At 41.9% G+C, this 17972-nt stretch overlaps 1 protein-coding gene across 2 annotated transcripts in view; it reads right to left on the bottom strand.

Moving 5' to 3' along the window:
* Nucleotides 1-17972, bottom strand: part of VOPP1 (VOPP1 WW domain binding protein) — a 64044-nt gene that overhangs the window by 12166 nt on the left and 33906 nt on the right. For both annotated transcript variants that reach the window (XR_005601378.1, XM_039548226.1), the window contains exon 2: nt 7841-7899. Coding sequence is in view for 1 of the 2 variants with exons in the window: in XM_039548226.1 (XP_039404160.1) it covers nt 7841-7899 (59 nt within the window). In the remaining variant the exon portion in view is untranslated. The remainder of the gene's footprint in view (nt 1-7840; nt 7900-17972) is intronic.

Genomic DNA, 17972 nt, shown 5'->3' with positions numbered 1-17972 from the left:
ACTGCTTCACAGATTACCTCAGTGCACATCTGTACTTGAGAGCAAAAACACTGCTGCTGGTACCCAGGAGAGCACTAGAGAGATAGTTAACCCACGTACTTGGTAAATCACACAGCCCTTAACTACATAAGAAAATTTAAGGCAAAAAAAGGAAAAGTGCTGTCAGGTAATTTTTTTCTACAGAGTAGAAACAACTGAGACAGAAACAATATTTGCTCAGATTAGAGTCCTGTCAGCTTTGACACAACTAAAATCTCCTACAAGACAAGATACTTGGCTCCTGTCCTTCACACAGACATGAAAAACAAGAGCAGGCAACAGCTGAAAAGGAGCTTATTTCTCAATTACTCTTTAGGTGAAGTGCCTATAAACACCATCTCTGTGCAAAAACTCAGCAGAACACAGCAAATCCTCCCCCACTTCTGATGGGATGAGAAGTATTTATTTGTTCAGCTGCTCCTATCAAACCAATCTTTCTCACAATCTTCTGCTGCCTGAAGGTTTGCCAGAATCCCAGCCCTCTCTTCACAGATCCCAAGAAGAAAGCCACCCTACAGAGGAACTCTCTGTTGTCTGTGAAATACCACTACACGGCTTTCTGGCCAGCACATACCCATCTAGAAATTTTCTCTGCTCCCCTTGTGGCAGAACCTAGCAAGAATTGCAGTGGCTTGGGCTTTGCCCACTGGCAGTATATGGAGCCTTAAACAGGCATTTTCCAACACAGGCTGCAGGCTTTTCTTTCACAGAACAAAGGGGAGAAACAGCATAGCTTAAGGCTCTGACAAAAGTAAGCCACAGATAATGTGTATGACAAGTTTGAATTTTCTGGAGGTGGAACTGTAAATTTCTCATATCAACAAGAACGAGGACTTCTAGTTAATCATCAGGCCCCTCATTAAACAGATGATTAGTTCTTCGTATCTCAAGCTGCTCCCAGTGGGCAGGCAGTCCTACTGCATCTCATCCCTGCCTTGGGAAGTCATAAGCATTCTGCTGGCAGGGGGCGATGGGTATCCAAGAATTTGCTGTCTGCCTCAGTTTAAGATACTAATGCAAAGTAAACCTTTTTTTCCTGCACCAAGCCACTGCATGATCAAATGCAGAGGAGGACTGGGTAGTAATGGCCAACTGTTAAGTGCCATCAAGTCTTTCAAAACTTTAATTTCTACTTAGAAAAGGTTAGAACTTCAAGATTACTTTGGTGTCAGATGCACGTTGATGCTGTCCACTGAAGCTCAAACCAGGTGCAACCCTTCCTGTCCCACCGACAGGAAAGCAAAAGAAACTGATTTTCAGCTTCTCACTAGGGTTCTTGCCTGGGACATGGAAGAATTAATAACCTGATGAGTATTTCAAATCAAACACCTTCCACAGGAAAAACTGAGGCTCACTCACACTAAGTCACAACTGTGGTTATCACATCCTCTGGAAACGAGAAGGGGATGGGATTGGGTTCTCTGCTCCATGTCAGCCAGGGGAGGGTCTGGTCTCAGAGGAGTACCCCACTAGAAGACAGAGGATGCCCTCATTTCCTCTTTCCTCACCTTTCTCAGAATTAGCTGCCCATCCGTGGCCAGCCTCCAACTCCAAAATCATTCAGAGCTTTAAATCTGAAATTAGGTCCATCACCTGTTTGATGGCCTGTGAAAGTTGACATACTAAACCCCTCTCCCCTCTCCAGGACCTACTCCTAGCAAGTTGAGCTGGTTGTTCATTTGGCAGCCTAATTCACCTGAGACTGTGTTAGATAACTGATCCATTGAAGGAAATTCCAGTTTGTGGCAAGGCACCTAGCTGCTGGGTAATTGCAGCAGTCAGGACTACAACCTCAACAGTTTCATCAACATCAAGGGACTCTAGTCTCTTATTTGGAGCAAGGAGTAGGCCACCTCAAGGGCACTGACTGCTGAAGCTAGTTGTGGCATTTTGCACTGATATTGGTTAAGGCCACACAGGACTGAGCAATAGTGATGGGTTTCTGTTGCCTTTTTATACAGATGGCCTGATAATTACTGCTGTCTTCCTTCATGGCACAAACCATGCACTTACGCTCTTGCATTGAACTACATATGCAAAAAAGGCCCTTCCTGTGGCTGCTCACTGTGAAATTGGTGGCCCTGGAGCGAATCCAGGTCTCCGTTTCTGTACAGTGCCAGCTATTCAAGGCGCCTGGAAGCGTGCAAAACTATTACACTGCCTCCCCTCTTCCTCCTCCCTGCTGGCTTCAAATCAAATGGAAGGATAAATCAGCAGCTATATTACTGCCCTAAGCACACACCTGCTGACACTTCATGCAGCTGTAATTGCAATGGCAAGTTAAGTGTAGCATCAGGAAAGCCAACTTAATTAACAGCAGTAAACATAAAAGGACGTGGAGCACAGACAATAGCCACCATCATACAACACACCCAGTGTCTGGTTTGGGATGGTTTCCCAGCCTCTTGTACACATGTTGGTGGAATAAGTGCCCTCTGAGCTATCTGAGTAACAGCAAGAGAAAATAACTTCTTTAATATTTTCATCTGGGACATTCTGCAGGTTCTTGATAATGCACAGTGTTACTATGGACTGACCACAAAGAATAAAAGGACTTACGTTCAAAACCCAGATGAATATCACTGTGTGATAAATACAACAAAACCTAATCTGCAAAGAAAGAGAAGCATGTGGAAATGTACAAAAAATTTATTTCAAAACACATGAAAAACCACAAACTTAATATATCCCACATTCTTCTCTATAATAAGAAAAATAACTGACTCTTTCCATGCAGGGCAGGAACATGTTTTAAATATGAAGAATATTAGCAAACATTCATTTTTTAGGTTTCCATTAATGTTCTTAGACTAATTGTAAATGAAAAATTAAACGGATTTCATCAACACAAATGTGTACATGTGCAGTTGTCTGCTGTATGCAGTAAACTAGTTTCTATGGCAGAAACATATTAGCCTAAAAATACAGCACTTCCACCTGTACACGCTTTCAACATTAATTCAGGTCCTGCTTTTGATAAGAATTAGAAGATGTTACAAGATGGCATTTCTCTCTGTTCATTCTGCTCTTCACATCATTACCAACAGCAATGGTTAGCATTTCCTTTCAGAGAAAATGTCCATGTTTCATTCTGGAAGTGTTTACCTAGTACCTCACCTTTGAGAAGTCAAGACCTGCTCAAGGCAAGGAACCCAGGGATGAACTCAGATGCAAAAAGCCAGTATTTAGGAGGTAGAATAAGATACAGGCTACCGAGGAGGCATTTAGAAATCATCACATATACAAGTAGGTGTCATGTTAGGAAAGCCAAACCTCACCTACAGCTAATAGTTGGAAGGGACACCAAGTCTAGCAAGAAGAGCTTCTACCACTACACTAGCAGTGGAAGCTATCTATCGACAAACCAGAGAGTGGGAGGTGTCATTTACCCCAACTTCAGCACGGCTTTCCACACTGTCCCCCTCAATATTCTCATAACCAAGTGCAGACCTTACAGTGTGGGCAGGGAGGCAGCCAAATGAGTTAAAAAAAACCCAAACAGAAACCCCATGGTGAGGCTCAGAGGGCAGGGGATAATGGGTCCCTCTCCCTATGGGTGACTACTTCACAGACCCGTTGACATCAGCCATGGTATATCTATTGCTGTGGACACATGCCTACTGCTCATACGCAAAAACATTCCTGCTGTTTCATAAATATGCCATGAAGCCTGGCAAGGAGAGGATTAGAAACACGCATCTGGAATTTATCACCTCATTAAAAGCCCCAGTATGATGGTAGCTAACAACTGAAGGAAAAATAAACAGAAAAGACCTATGGGATTGATCAGTCATACCAGGAAATATACTTCACCCTGCAGTGAGGGGGACATTCACAATCATTCCAATCAAACTACTACTCATCAACAAAACATAAGGCAGCTTTCCCTCTCCTATTCATGCCCAATTTAGAAGTGGAAAAACAACTGGAGTATCTTAAGTGCTGCTGGCATCTGCCTACAGGGAAGGTGGTTTTGCAATCTAATGCATTCTCTATGTTACTATTCACATTATTGCCATGGAAGAGAAGTACCTTGACTGTTTCTTCTGCCAACCATCAGCACATCTAGGATAAGGCTGAGCTGGCTTACTTAAGTGAGAGTGGGATGAGGATCCTTGTAAAGATCAGAGTTGAGTCTCTTGAGACAGCTTTAATTCTGAATCACTTTCTGTGCATCCACACAAGGAGATGTATGATCTAATTCTTTAAGCAAAGTCAGGAACAACTTGGCTCCCTGCTTTTCCAAAGGGTAAGAATTAGATTCCAATGACTAATTCCTTTCTCTGCCTTATATTTGCTTACTTATTTTTCTAGGTCATATTAAAAAACATTTTGCTGAAGTAGAAGACGAGTATCTAACTGACAACAGTATCTGGTGACTCAGGCGACAAGGACGTGGAGAAACAGTTGGTTGGGTTAGGGAAGTAAGTTAACAGCAGTCTTGAAGTTCTCTGTATTCACGACAGCTGACCAGCATATGTCTCTCAAATTCTTGGTAAGCTTTCCATGTTCACTTCTGGTCTGAAATAAGCTGCATCTTACTCGCACAGGAGAGACAGAAAAACATGGAAAATTATCAATTCCTCAGTCTAGCCTTAAGAAGTGGAATTACATTTGGAAGAAACATGCTTGAATTAAACTAAAACTTACAGATGATCTATGAAGGATAGAATAATTCCGTCCATTGGAAAAATTATTTTTAAAAACTATTAATACATTAAATACTTGGACAGAAAGATGTACCATTAGTTCTGGAACAGAGATCTCCAACCTTTGTCCTAGTGGTTAAGACAGAAAGCATAACAGACAAGTTTTAAGAAAGTTTTGAACAATATCTCTAACAGATTTTTCTTTTTTTAAATTATTATACTGAAAGACAGATTGAATAAAAACCCCTAAAAAACTAAAGCTCCAAAAGAAGAAGAGTCATATAATTGCAAGTTTTACCCACCCAAATCTAGCTGAATTGCCAGAACACTTTTTTTGGCACCCTGTTCCTCTGGCTTAGCAGACACATTCTTATCTGTCTTTGGATGGCTGAAGTAGAGCCTTTACAGGAAAGATTAACTCAGCTATCTTGCCTTTAAACTTCCAATAAAAGCAAACCACCACTTTATGTGACAGTCCACCAGATTCCTATTACTCCAGGTAATTTAAAGAGAGGCAGGTGCCTTCTAGGAGGATGTGCCTACCCAGAAGTGATAAGGCGTGTAGATGGGCCAGTTCAGAGATACATCAGTCCCAGCATGCCACACTACATTTGTGAATAGACACAGGACTTGGCATTTCTGAGCTGACATGCCAACCTTTTCATTATAATACCGTCGCCATGAGAGATGTGACATAGTGCCAGCATGGGACTGAAATCACAGGGAAATCATTAAAAGGATTGCATTGCTCGGTTTCGTAAATCTCCAAAGATAGTCTCGAGACCAAAGGAGAGACTACTTATATTAACTGGGCAGCAAAAAGTTCTTTCAGAAAACCAGTGATAGAAACAAATGGAATCTATTGCGAAGTCCTTTAAATATAAATCTAAATACATCTGCTTTGTATGGACTGTTGCCACAGAAATTGTAAGATAAAATAAAACCCATTTCACTACACATCCCAGATCTAGATTGGTACCGAGGAGGCACTCTCAGGACAAAGTTATATATTATGCCTTTAGATGATTTAACATGTAACCATATGCTGATGCAGACGATGCTATTCATGCCTCCTCCCCCACAATATGCAGAATATTCCCTTCCTCCCATTTCACCAGTGTTTGCCAAAAACTACCGAGCTGATTCAACACGGATTCGAATGTGCTAAAATGAACAACTTTCTGTGGGATTACCAAATTGAATTAACTCAGTGAAAGGTCAAACAAGTGCTGAAGCAATGGGACTTCGCCCTAAAATACTGAGATTGGAGTTGTGCCTCTCCTTCACCACAGGTTTGAAAAGACAGTGCAGGTAGGAAGCAGCTGGGGACCCTAGACAACAGAAACTGAAACCGCAGAAGTAACAAAGTAGAACAGCCTAGAAGCAGCAGACATGCACACCTTCCTACTGCCTTAACGCATGTCCCCTTTAACCCTGCTGGGCTCCTATGCAAATACCCTCTCCCCACTCCTTTCCATATTCCTTCACTTGTCACACGTTATCTATCCTCTGAGCTTTACTATCCCCAAATCCTTATCGTCTTTCCTTAGTGTTTCTTCTTGCCCACTTAAACTCATAATCACAACAACACTAGCATTAACGTGACACTCATCACCATTGGGACAATCTCTGAGCACACACAGCTCACCCCTTTCCTCTTCCTTTTTCCATTCACTTGCACTATTCAGGAGACCGGCAGCCACAACACTTTCCTGCAATGACTCGGATAACAGTAACTACCACAAACACACACAATGACTAGTGACAGTCTTCTGATTGACCTGACAGTGTCAATATACAACAGGATTTTTTTTGTAACCCTTGCTTTTGCAGGATTCTGTACACAAAGGGTCTGAACCAATACCCAATATCCAAGTAGCCAGCCCTTTGTGTTGTCAAGGGGAACAAAAACTATCTGTGAAAGCACGTGGGCAGAAACGTAAGCAAAACGCCAAGGTGATGATGAATAACACATTCCTGAATGTCAAGGTACAGTGGGATTTTCATAATTTCGTAACATCCCAGCTTCTTTCCCACACCGCAGCAAAGCAAAATAAAATGTAGGTGGAACCAAAGTCCTGTTGTTATTAGCATGCAAAGAAAATGAACTTATTTAAATTCCCCCATCTGTTCTGGCCAGACATTTATGAGTAATTCTCAACATTTCAGTCACCTGAAAAAAAGACAGTGAGTTCTAGGTACAAGCACTTCCTAAGCAGTTAATTAATATCCAGGATCACAGATGATTAAATCAGTGTTTTGTTCTTTCTGTGGGCTTTGTTTCGCAACTGGATTCCTGGCTGCTTTTTGTCTCTAGCATTTCTCTCCTGCTTCTGGCAGATGAAATGGAGGTGGGAAAAAAAAGGGAGGGAAGTTCTTGGGTAGCATAAGGATTACAATAATTTCCAATCCTTCAGCAAGAAAGAGCTTGCTCAGGGAACAGATAACCTAATGCTCTTCCACCCCACTTTATTTTTATTTTTTTTAAACTTATGTTTACAGTTGTTTGTAATGATAAAGTTATACAACCCAGGTACAAAGTTTACTACATTTATCTCCTTTCTGCCCCCAAATCCACATGGAATGTACCTCCCACCCACAGATTTCCTCCACTTTTTTGTCGTTGCTGTGAACAATATGAAACAGAAAACTGCAATTAGAGAGATCCTCAATCATACACCTACAGGTCATTGACATTTGGTTCATACCCAAGCCGATGTGACTGTAAAGACCACTCATCAAAAGGACAGTTACGCCATGGACAACAAATCATCTCAACTCTCTAAATTAAACAACAGTATTAGCACAGGGACAAAGTTACTTTCGAAGCATTCTTGGTATTCTGTCTGATTACCTGTCTTTGCTCAAAACAAAGGGAGAACTGTCTTCACACTGCTCTACTTATGTTTCCTTTCAGTGTTCTGAAATAAGAGCTGTTCAAGTAGTTGAGTTTTGTTTTCAGTCAGAAAGGTCATCTGGGGTGTGTGGTAAAATGAATGTGTACACTTTTTTAATAAGGAGAAAGGGAAAGAGATGAAATTTGAAAAAGTCTCAGAGAAGTTACATAAAAAGTGTAAGTAGGGAAAGAATAACAGTCTAAGAGCCTACAGAATCTAATTCTCTTTTGAAAAAGAAAGGCAATGACTACTTACATATAATATGTAGGATATAATCCTTCAAAGTACCAGCAATGCTTTTTGGCCTCTGTACACTACAAAGAAAGAAAAATATGGTATTAATATTTACATAGGGTAATGTACAGTTATAAACACAAGCTTAGAGTATTTATAAATACTGTGACTCCAAGCAGTTATGAAAGGTTTATATTCTCAAAGATTTCCCAATCCAGATACACACAGCAAGTGGGAAGTCAGTTCATGTAAACGGCAGCGTGTCCTGCCAGGATTCAGATCCCTCACCCAGGGCTTTGTCTGGAGGGCTCCCACAGCTTCCCACAGTTCCTGAACAAAGTCAGTACTTTTGGCACAGACCCAGGATCCAGCTACATGTGTTCCCTGGCAGCACTGCTTCCTTAAAAGACCACGGACAACTTAAGAGCCCATGCGTGACTGTAGTCCCTTAAAAGACCGCCAAGGCACAAGCAATTTGATGATACTACGCATATAACTACACAATAAATTCAACAGTTATAGGGAATTATTCATCTTTCTGGAAGTGTGTGACACGTGGAGCCAGGCTCAGAAAGGAACAGAATGGAGAACCATCTATCCCATCTCTTCTTCCTAGAGCTTGGAATGTCTCAAGTGTTCATTATAATTGTGGGGAAAGGAAACTGCTTTCTGCAGCTCAGGGGTATTGTTCTCTTTTGCAGATTGCCAGCATATCCCTGCTAAAGAATGGTGGCAGGCATTTTCTCAGCATGTGTGTGCTGGCGACGTGAGAAGCGCTCATCGTTAAGGGCACTGCCAGAGCACAGGCAGCAGCTTGGAACAATAGCGGCCCCTAATAAAGAAAACCAGATGTCAAGCCCAAACTCCACACAATGCACAAAATACTTCTGTGTATCCCACTGACATCATCAGCACAAAATGCCATCTTCACTGCAGACACAGCTCCGGAAGCTCCCCTGCACAAGCTGCATTATTCCACCACACACAGGCAGGGTGTTGCGGGATGCCCACTGCAGAGCAGTGAGGACTGTCTGGGGTTTTAGCAACAATTCTTTCTGCTGCTCACACCTGACACCTGATGTTGAAGAGCCGTTGGCACACTGCCAGTGTTTGGATCATTCCTCATGTTCACTTGGCAGCTCACCTTTAAATAATAGCTTGTGTGCAAGTTTATTAGCCTTCCCAAATCCCAGAACACTAAATGAATCCAGTTAAGACAAAGAGAAAGTGGTTTTAGATCCCTCTCACTCTTCATGAACAAAAAAGGCTGGAAACTCTTTAATGAGCATCTGATGAGCTAAATCACAGACAGATCAATTACAGCCCATGAAGACAAATGGCTATGGATGAAATTGTTAAGAGTAGTGAGGAGGAGGAGGAGGAGGAGGAGGAGGAGGAGGAGGAGGAGGAGGAGGAGGAGGAGGAGGAGGAGGAGGAGGAGGAGGAGATGATGCTTTTGATGCATGTGATCAGGCCTTTTTTCCTGTAACACAACAGGCTCACACCAGTCTTTGAGATGCACAAGCTGTAGGTTATACTGAAAGGACCAGTCCTCTTTCCCTAGGATAAACAGAGCAGAAACCTTGTTCCCCTCTCAAATTGATGCCACGGTCCAGGCAGTGTAATCAGGAGAACTCCTCAGCTTCTGCTGAAGCAAGTGGTGTTCAAAGATATATCTCTGCATTCACCCTACTCCCTCTTTCTCCCCCCTCCTTCAAAGTTTCCAACTTTTTAACCCTTTCTTCCAAACATTTTCAAAAGCTGGCTGTTTCCTCTTACTCTAAAATTAGAAATGTGTCAAGTTTCTCTCCATAACACCGCACAAACCCATATGCATTGAAAAACCCAGCAGGCATGCTGCCGAGTCACTGAAAAATATTTTGGCTCTTCACCTTTGAAGGCTGTAGATCAGCAGACGTGTTGGGTAAAATCCCAGTGCCTGCAGGTCAACCCTTTGGGACGCCTCATTTCCTAGTACAGCTTGGGTGTGCACTGCCATTAAATGCTTCTCCTTCCTGCTTCTCAGCCAGTATGAGTCACCATTTACCTCAACAGCCTTGAAGTCTTTTTGTCAGGCTCAAGCATTTTAATTGATGCTTTCCCAGAAATGTTTCTGAGCACGTGGAGCCTGCATACCCTTTACAAGTGTAAAGCAGACATTTATATTCAGCACTCCTCCCCCATATCTTAATCTGCCATACAAGTTCTAAAATGAATTGGGAAGATTCCTCCTTCCAACATTTCCCTAACGGTAGCATTTCTGCCTCTAAACAATTCTCTTTTTCAGACAGCCAATATGCTTACTGCTGTCACAAGAAAGATTCCAGCATGGGAAAGTTCCTTCCATCTTACAGGACTTAGATACCTGCACCAAACATCCTTCAGTGCCCAGATTTACTTTTAAATTGGCCCTGGAAGAGCAGGCACCAATCCTAGTTCTGCCTTTTTTTAATATCACAGTGCTATGAATACTGCATGGCAGTTGTTCAGCTCTCCTACATGGGAATCGGGCAAGAAAAGCAAGTGGACCTCAAATGTGAGCAGCAGAGCCAAATCTGATCCACATGACATGTCAGACAGATTTACACGCACAAGGGCAAACCGCTGAGCTCCCTGCTCAGTTAAACTCCCACTGATCTCCATGGCAACTTTACTCCAGTAAAGCCTGACATAAAGCAGGCGGCTACTAACCACCCTCTCTACGGCTGGTTAGCAGACTTCACAGGAATTCGCTGCTGAGAATAAGTCGAGAATGTCACTGCCTCTAAGGATTTGAGTGTCTTTACCACTCAGGCACCAGAGAGATGAACGGGGGTCAGGGTACAGATTAGCTTTTCCCACCCCAAATACATCCTCTGAAGAAGGCTATGATAATCCACCTCTTGCCAAGATCCAAATTATTCTTCTGAGTGGTGCCGGCCTCATAGCTAAGCTGGTGGAGAGCCACACAGGAGCAAGAGGAGACATACGCCATCAACATCAGGCTCTCAGCCTTCAGAGGGCAAGGTCCTTGTAGTAGTTTGAGACTATTAAACCCAAAAGAAACCACAGCTGGCAAGAACTCGCTGCAGCCCACAAACCAGATGAAAAGGGAATATTAGTCATATTGCTGCAATACAATAGGACCTCACACATCAGGATGGGTGCCCACTCTGCCAGCTCCCATATGAAGACAGGCTGTATCTCAGACTCTAACAAGCATTCATTCATGTATTTAAGAAGTCATTTACTCATTCACTAATGGCCAAAAAAGTGTGTCTATGGTTTTAAAACTAAGATTAGGTACAGCCCTACTGAACTTCCAGCTTTTCCAGGGGAAGGAATCTGCACATTTCTCTTATAAAATTTTCCCTTCTATGCCCTTTAAGAATTTGGCACAGCTATAAAATATAAATACGAGAGTACATTCATTTTTAAAGTAAATTATGCAGGTCTAACTGAGTGTGCATATGTAATCTTTAGAGAATTAATGGTATGTGAATTAGCCAGATGCTTGAATACATTCCTTAAGTTTGCAAAGAAAAGAAGAGAAAGAGAAAAAACACAAGACTTGTTTTTTTGTTTGTTTGATTTTAAATAAATCAGCATCTGTCTTGTAGCCTGTTTTCTCTGCAAGAATGTAGCAATGCAAATTGCAAGCTGTCCTTTTCTGTGGCCTCTAAATTATTTCAGATTTCATTTTTAGGAAAGGAAAGCTGCTTCCTGACACAGATTGATACTGCAAATGTTACTGCTGCTAGTAAGAACAATGAGAAATAGGAGTTACTAAAACATTAGCCAAAGGCTGGTTTTGATCACACCATAAAATACAGAACACAAAATGCACATGTACGCACATGGTGTGGGGGATGCTGGAGCAGGCAGCCTGCTCACTGAATGTTGGGTGGTACTCCACAGATATGCTTTGCAGAATTTGCAGAAATACTATCTCTAGCAGGAATATCCTCCACATTGCACATCATTATCTCTCAGTCCACAGGACAACAAAAAAAAATAGATCTGATCAATTAATTCCCCTTTGTAATCAAGGGATTCACACCCAGTGCCTTCATTGGAGGTTTGGAAATTAGTAACAAAAAAGTAAAAGCAAATAAAGCTCCATATGCATATTTCAGCATGAGTACAGTCCATTTTTGTTATGGGTACCAACGAAAAAAGCAGCCTGCTGTGGACAGCTGTGCCTGTGGAGGGCAGACAGAGGGCAATTGCTATCTGTATGCTGAAGGGAGATTCACAGCGAGTTTGTGACATCTGCTCAAAGCCAGATTCTGTAGGAGGCACGGGGCTGCTATCAGTCACAAGGCCAGTGAAACCCTATCAGTTACCAGCAACCACGGGTAACCCTCTTTCTTTTCCATTATGTATTACAGTTATAAGGATCCAAGGTAGATTCAGAAGGAAGGAAAACAGGTATTTAACAGTGACCTGCCATACTGATATGATGGAAGTGGCTCCTGGTATTCTGGGATGACCTGCTTAGCGGCTGTAACCTCCCACTTAGCTGGGTATATGCTATACATTAGTAGGGTGCAGGATGATCTACATGGCAGTCTTGTGGCTACAGCCTCTGAGGGAGGCTCTGCTCAGATCAGTACACAGATGAACAGGAAGAAAGAGTTAGAAGTATCTAAGACATGGAACAAGATCTTATTGTTTCTGAGCATCACACAATCTTGTTCTGACACAGAGCCAGAAATCTGTCTTCCATACTGCTGGATCAAATTAGTAACTGAGAAAATGGGAAAGACAACATCTTTCTCACATGGCTCCCCAGCATCTGAGGAATAACTGTCTATACCTGCTACCTCTGGTACAGAAGGCCGCTTGCAAAATTCAGATCTTTCCTGGTTTTATTCGTCACCGCACCTGGCAAATACTTGATGAAGCCCAGACAAAATGAAGAGAAAGACTAGAGTGCAACTTCAGACTAAATAAGCAGTTCCAGAAGGCACATTATTGGCTAAGAATCACAATGTTTTATGGGATCTGACCTTTAAAATTGCACCAGTTTTCAGAACACTATCCCTTTCAGTGCCAAGACAAGAGCTGGAGGCATTAGGAGATACAAGCTGGGCTGTATCAGAAGGACTTCTGTATGCTGAAAGTTTGAAAGACTGGATTTTCAGGCACAAGAATATGAGGCATCCTGCTCTTCCATAGCCAAGAAAAGGGCAAAATATCTATTAAAGTAAGAGACAGCATATATGAAACTGGACAGCGCAGCCTAAGGGTGAAAACAATTTGCTAGAGAAAACACGTTGTGTTTTAGCCTCGCCCGAATCCATCAAAATTCATCCCTGCTTCTTCCCTGGTTATGCTAACAGCTGAGGATGAAAGTAGCCCATCTGCAAAACTATTCTAAGACACTGAGCTCGCAAGCCATGTTACCACTGACTTCAACATGTACCCTTGTTGCAAAAGACAGGTAAAACCCAGGATTATGTTCAGGTATTTTTATTTACTGAAGTAATGAGGAAACAGCAGAAAGTTCTTGTATAAAAGGATGCCAATTCTTTATCAAGCTCTCCCTCCCACTTAGCAGTAAACAGAACAAATACTACTTCATTTATACAACTCTTTCATGAACACCAAGATTATAAAGTCATATAACTCATAGTACAAAGAATGATTTTCATATCTTTCATTAGGGGTTGGTTTTGGTTAGACTTTTTATCTATTCTCTAAGAAAGAAGGGAATATTTCTCATATAAGATTCTTAAAAGAAACAACTTTTCCACCTTGAATTAATCAGTGTGTGTTTTACAACATTAAAAAATTTCAGAACAAGCATCTAATTCTTATTACTTCTTGTGCTGTTTAGAGCATATGTACTAATCATCATATTTTTATTTAGAATTAATGTGGGTTTAGCATTAGATAGCTTCCTACCACACAGCATTACTTTACATTTAGATCTATTAACCTTTCCCACAGGAGAAATACAAATATTCCTTGTGTGCCTTTTCATTTCAGGAACCTGAGTCATTTATTTGTTCAATTTTTTTTTTTTTTTTTTTTTGGCCATAATGCAGCAAATTGCAAATGCACTTCAGTCCCAGAACAATACAATTTCAACTGAATATAATTCCTTCATCCATATCCAATGGAGGCAAAAAGGAAGAAATAAAAGGCAAAGCAAGGCACCCTTATTTTTCAGAGCCCACGACGACAGCGAGGGTGCGGGCCCAGTGCTCAGCACCGCGGACAGCGCCCTCCCTCCCCGCAGTGCCCCGGCGCTGCTGCACCCTCCCCGCAGCCCGACTGGGGCAGTACATCATCTGTACAAAACCTCACCCACACACATCCCCTCGCTCAGCTCTCAGTCCTCTCTCCGTTCTCAGCAGTCACACCTACTAATTATCTCTTCGCATCTGTGAGCACTAATATGAGAAATCAATAAGCACAACTACCATGGAATCACAGAATATCGCAACTTGAAAGGACCCCATAAGAATGACTCAGTCCAAGTCCCTGTTCCTCACAGGACTACCTAACACTAAACCTTAAGCCTGAGAGCATCCTCCAGATGCTCCTTGGACTCTGACAGACTTGGTGCCATGACCACTTCCTGGGGAGCCTGTTCCAGTGACCTTCTCAGTGAAGAACCTTTTCCTAATACCCAATCTGAACTTCCCCTGATGCAGCTTCATTCCATCCCCTCATGTCTTACTGCTGGTCACCAGAGAGAGATGCACACCTCCCCATTCACTACTCCTCTCGAGGAAGTTACAGACTTCAGTGAGATCACCCCTCAGCCTTCTTTTCTCCAGGCTCCATTAAACAAGTAATCCCAGTTGTCTCTCATTAGGTCTTGCCCTCCATGTCTTTCACCACCTCAGTCACCCTCCCCTTGACACTCACTTATAATTTTATGTTCTTCTAGTATTGTGACACCCAAAACTGCACACAGGACTCCAGGTGGAGCCACACTGATGCAGTGTAGAGCAGGACAGTAACTTCCCTGACCAGCTGGCAATGCTGTGCTCGATGTATCCAGGACACAGCTGGCCCTTTCATCTTCCAGGGCATACTGTTGATTCATATTAAACTTGACATCAACCCAAACCACCATCAGATTGCTTCGGATGGAACAACTGCACTCAGTCTTTTTCAAACTGTTTGGAAAGCATAGTTACAGTAGTTGTCATAGTTATGTGAAATACCCAGCTCAGTTCTATATGAGAATGTCAAACCAGATGCTTACAAAAGTCCCAAGAGAGCCTCAGTATCAGAGAAGTTTAGGACTTGCTTTACCTTCTTATTTCTACACCCATGAATGCAGCAATAATTACACAAACATAAAAGCTGGAGAGTGGGGGTGTTTAAACCTTCTTGGTGGAATGGACCTTACACTGAAAGTTCTAATGTCAGACCTGCAAGAAAGCATGAGCCATGCCACATACTGAAGGCATTTTCACCCAAGAAAAGCAAAAAAGACCCAACATTCCACTGGAGTCTCTGCAGCTTCAAGGGGGTAGTGGCAGACTTTTGTGTTCCAACTGCAAGCAAACAGATGTAACGCTTTCCCAACTCCACTTGCAGAGGTTGATCCATTCCAAATGGTACTGGGGAGGTTCCACAGCTTCAAAATTGAACTTAGCTTCTGCAATTACCGTTTCCTTTGCATGAGAAATAAAACCAAGGATATCATTATTTGCATTCTTTAACTACAGAACAAGTCACATCATGAAACAACCCATAAAGTAGGGTGCATGGGAGGAAGGGATCACTTGTCAGGAATTGAAAGGAAGACCATGCTGAGAGTGAGGACATCCACTATTGTCACCCTCAGTCTCTTTAAAAATGAAACAAGCCTAAATGAAATTTCTCATATAAAATGATTTGGTGATACAATGTTTTTACTTTTATGCCTCTAATGAACACCATGAACACAGACAACAAATGAGCTTTCCTTTGACTAAGAACTGGAAGCTTTGTTCATCTCCAGCCTTGACCCCGAGTGGGCACTTTCTGCTGGCAGGAACTGATGCTATTTAGGGTAGTATTAAGGGCAAAGTCTAGTTTTAGGTTCCCTCATTTTTATCTGAAACAACACCACTCCATGCTGAACTGGCAAATTTGCCTGCTTCCTACATGCATTTCATTTTTCCACTTTACCATCCCAAGAATGAAAACAGCCTTTAAATTACCTAGTACTTAAATCCTCAGGGGCCTTCTTTCATCTACCAAACTAATAAAACCAAAGCAAAGAAAGACTAAGCAAAAGAAGATGAATTCAGACTCGATTTTCTTAGCCATCTGCAGTGCAGACAAGATTAAGGCACTTAACAGCACTGAGCTACAGACGCTGATTAGTTAAGTTATGACAGCCCTTCAAAGGCTACAGGAAAATAGATTTCTTGGATGGTCCCTAGGACATAGGGCAGTTGCTTTGGGACCTCCCAGGCTCTGTTCTGTTGATGTTATGCATCCCCCATGCACTCATTTGTTCCACAGAGAGAGACAGCATGAGCTGAGAGGACAGATTATGCAGCTGCATAATCATGGCAGCTCTTGCTCCCCTCCCTAATACCCTTATTTTTCATTCTTGACATTTAATCCAGGGATGCACACCTTCCTCAGATCCTTCTTATGAAGAGTTATTAGAAAACAAAATATTTTCTTATTCAACTAAGACTTTTCTCTTTTCACTTTTCTGAGATACTTATTCCAAAACTGCAAATACTGGATCAAAATCCTTTGTGCTTATAAGTCCTGAAAACATCTAACACTGAAGGTATCAAATACTCAGTCTCAAAAAAAAAAAGATGTGGAGTCCATGACCAATCACACACCCAGTGGTGCAGGGAACAAAAGAAATCAATAATAATGAAATATTATCTAAGTGGTTTTCCCCTGGAAGGTAAGAAATGCCAAGGCAAGTTCCCACCTTGAAGAGGTTATTCTAGAAACCCATCATATTCAGTGTTAGATTGTTTTTAGGAGCATCTGTTAATTTTAAATCAGATTACACACGTCATGTGTATATTAAATTAGTAAGCATCTGAACACAGTGGAGATTAAAGAGGTTACCTTGGAAACATTCTGATATTTGAAAACCAATTTCTAAAAATCCTGGCAATTCAGAATCCAGGTACTTCTTTGAGGAGAAGCATCTACTTGAATGCTTTGCTAGGGGAAGCTTCACACTTGGCCATCTCCCACCTGCTTAATAGTGAAGTTAATTATTACCTACGCACTTACATTAACAACCATCATTACCGTGTCCTTCACATCCTCCTCACAAGGCCACTCAGTCTCTCAAGGGAAAAGCACTGATGTACAATTTATGGTACAGGTCCAATCGGGTTTAATGACCATACTGGGACTGGAGAAACAGTTCTAAAGGAAACTTTAGTTCATTTGTTACAGCTACATTAGACTAACTACATTGAAGTAAATGCTGAAACACAGTAGCAGAGCAAAGCCTAGCCTGGTCTGCAAGGCTGGCTCATCGAACAGGGCCGTCATACTATTATCTCCAAGTTGCAGTCCAGAAACCCATTTGCTCTGGGACTCAGTTACTGGAACACCGGAAGGAGTTTACGGGTTTGGGTCCATCCAGGTTAATAATCACATTTTTCTATTCTTGCACACAGTCTATTAAAGCTCCTACTGATTGGCAGCAAACACATCTCTGTCTCAAACCAAAACTCTCCTCAGAGAAAGAAACAGAAGAGTTGACTGAATGTTATTTGTATTTGTTTAACAAGTCAATTTAAGCTTTCAGTGACATGCACTGTTGTGGCTTTTAGGCAGACACTCACCAGGTACACTGAAACATCAGTGCCTTTTAGTTTAAACTAAGAGCCTAAACTGACTCCTATTCAGACAGTCCAATACACTGCCATAGCAATAGCATATGATTATTAAATTCCAGTGAGATGAATCTAACAGCTGTACCTCACAACTACTCATTCAAGCAGGAAGAAATACTAAGCATTTGTCCTTGGAGTATTTCCTGTTAAAGGACTAGAATAGCAAATAAATAGACAACCCTTTCAGGCAAGTAACAATGCCTACTGATGGCAAAGCATTTTTCCAAAGGAAGTAACCTCCTACATAAGACCCTAATATTTGCTTTTCTTTTATTAGGAGCCTGAATGTACCCAAACAATAATCTGCAATGTCCCAGATTGTCGAATTTCAACAT

The sequence above is a fragment of the Corvus cornix genome, chromosome 2, assembly GCF_000738735.6.
Source record: "Corvus cornix cornix isolate S_Up_H32 chromosome 2, ASM73873v5, whole genome shotgun sequence".
Taxonomy (NCBI): domain Eukaryota; kingdom Metazoa; phylum Chordata; class Aves; order Passeriformes; family Corvidae; genus Corvus; species Corvus cornix.
Note: the sequence above shows the minus strand (reverse complement) of the source record. Positions and strands in the feature narration are given on the sequence as shown.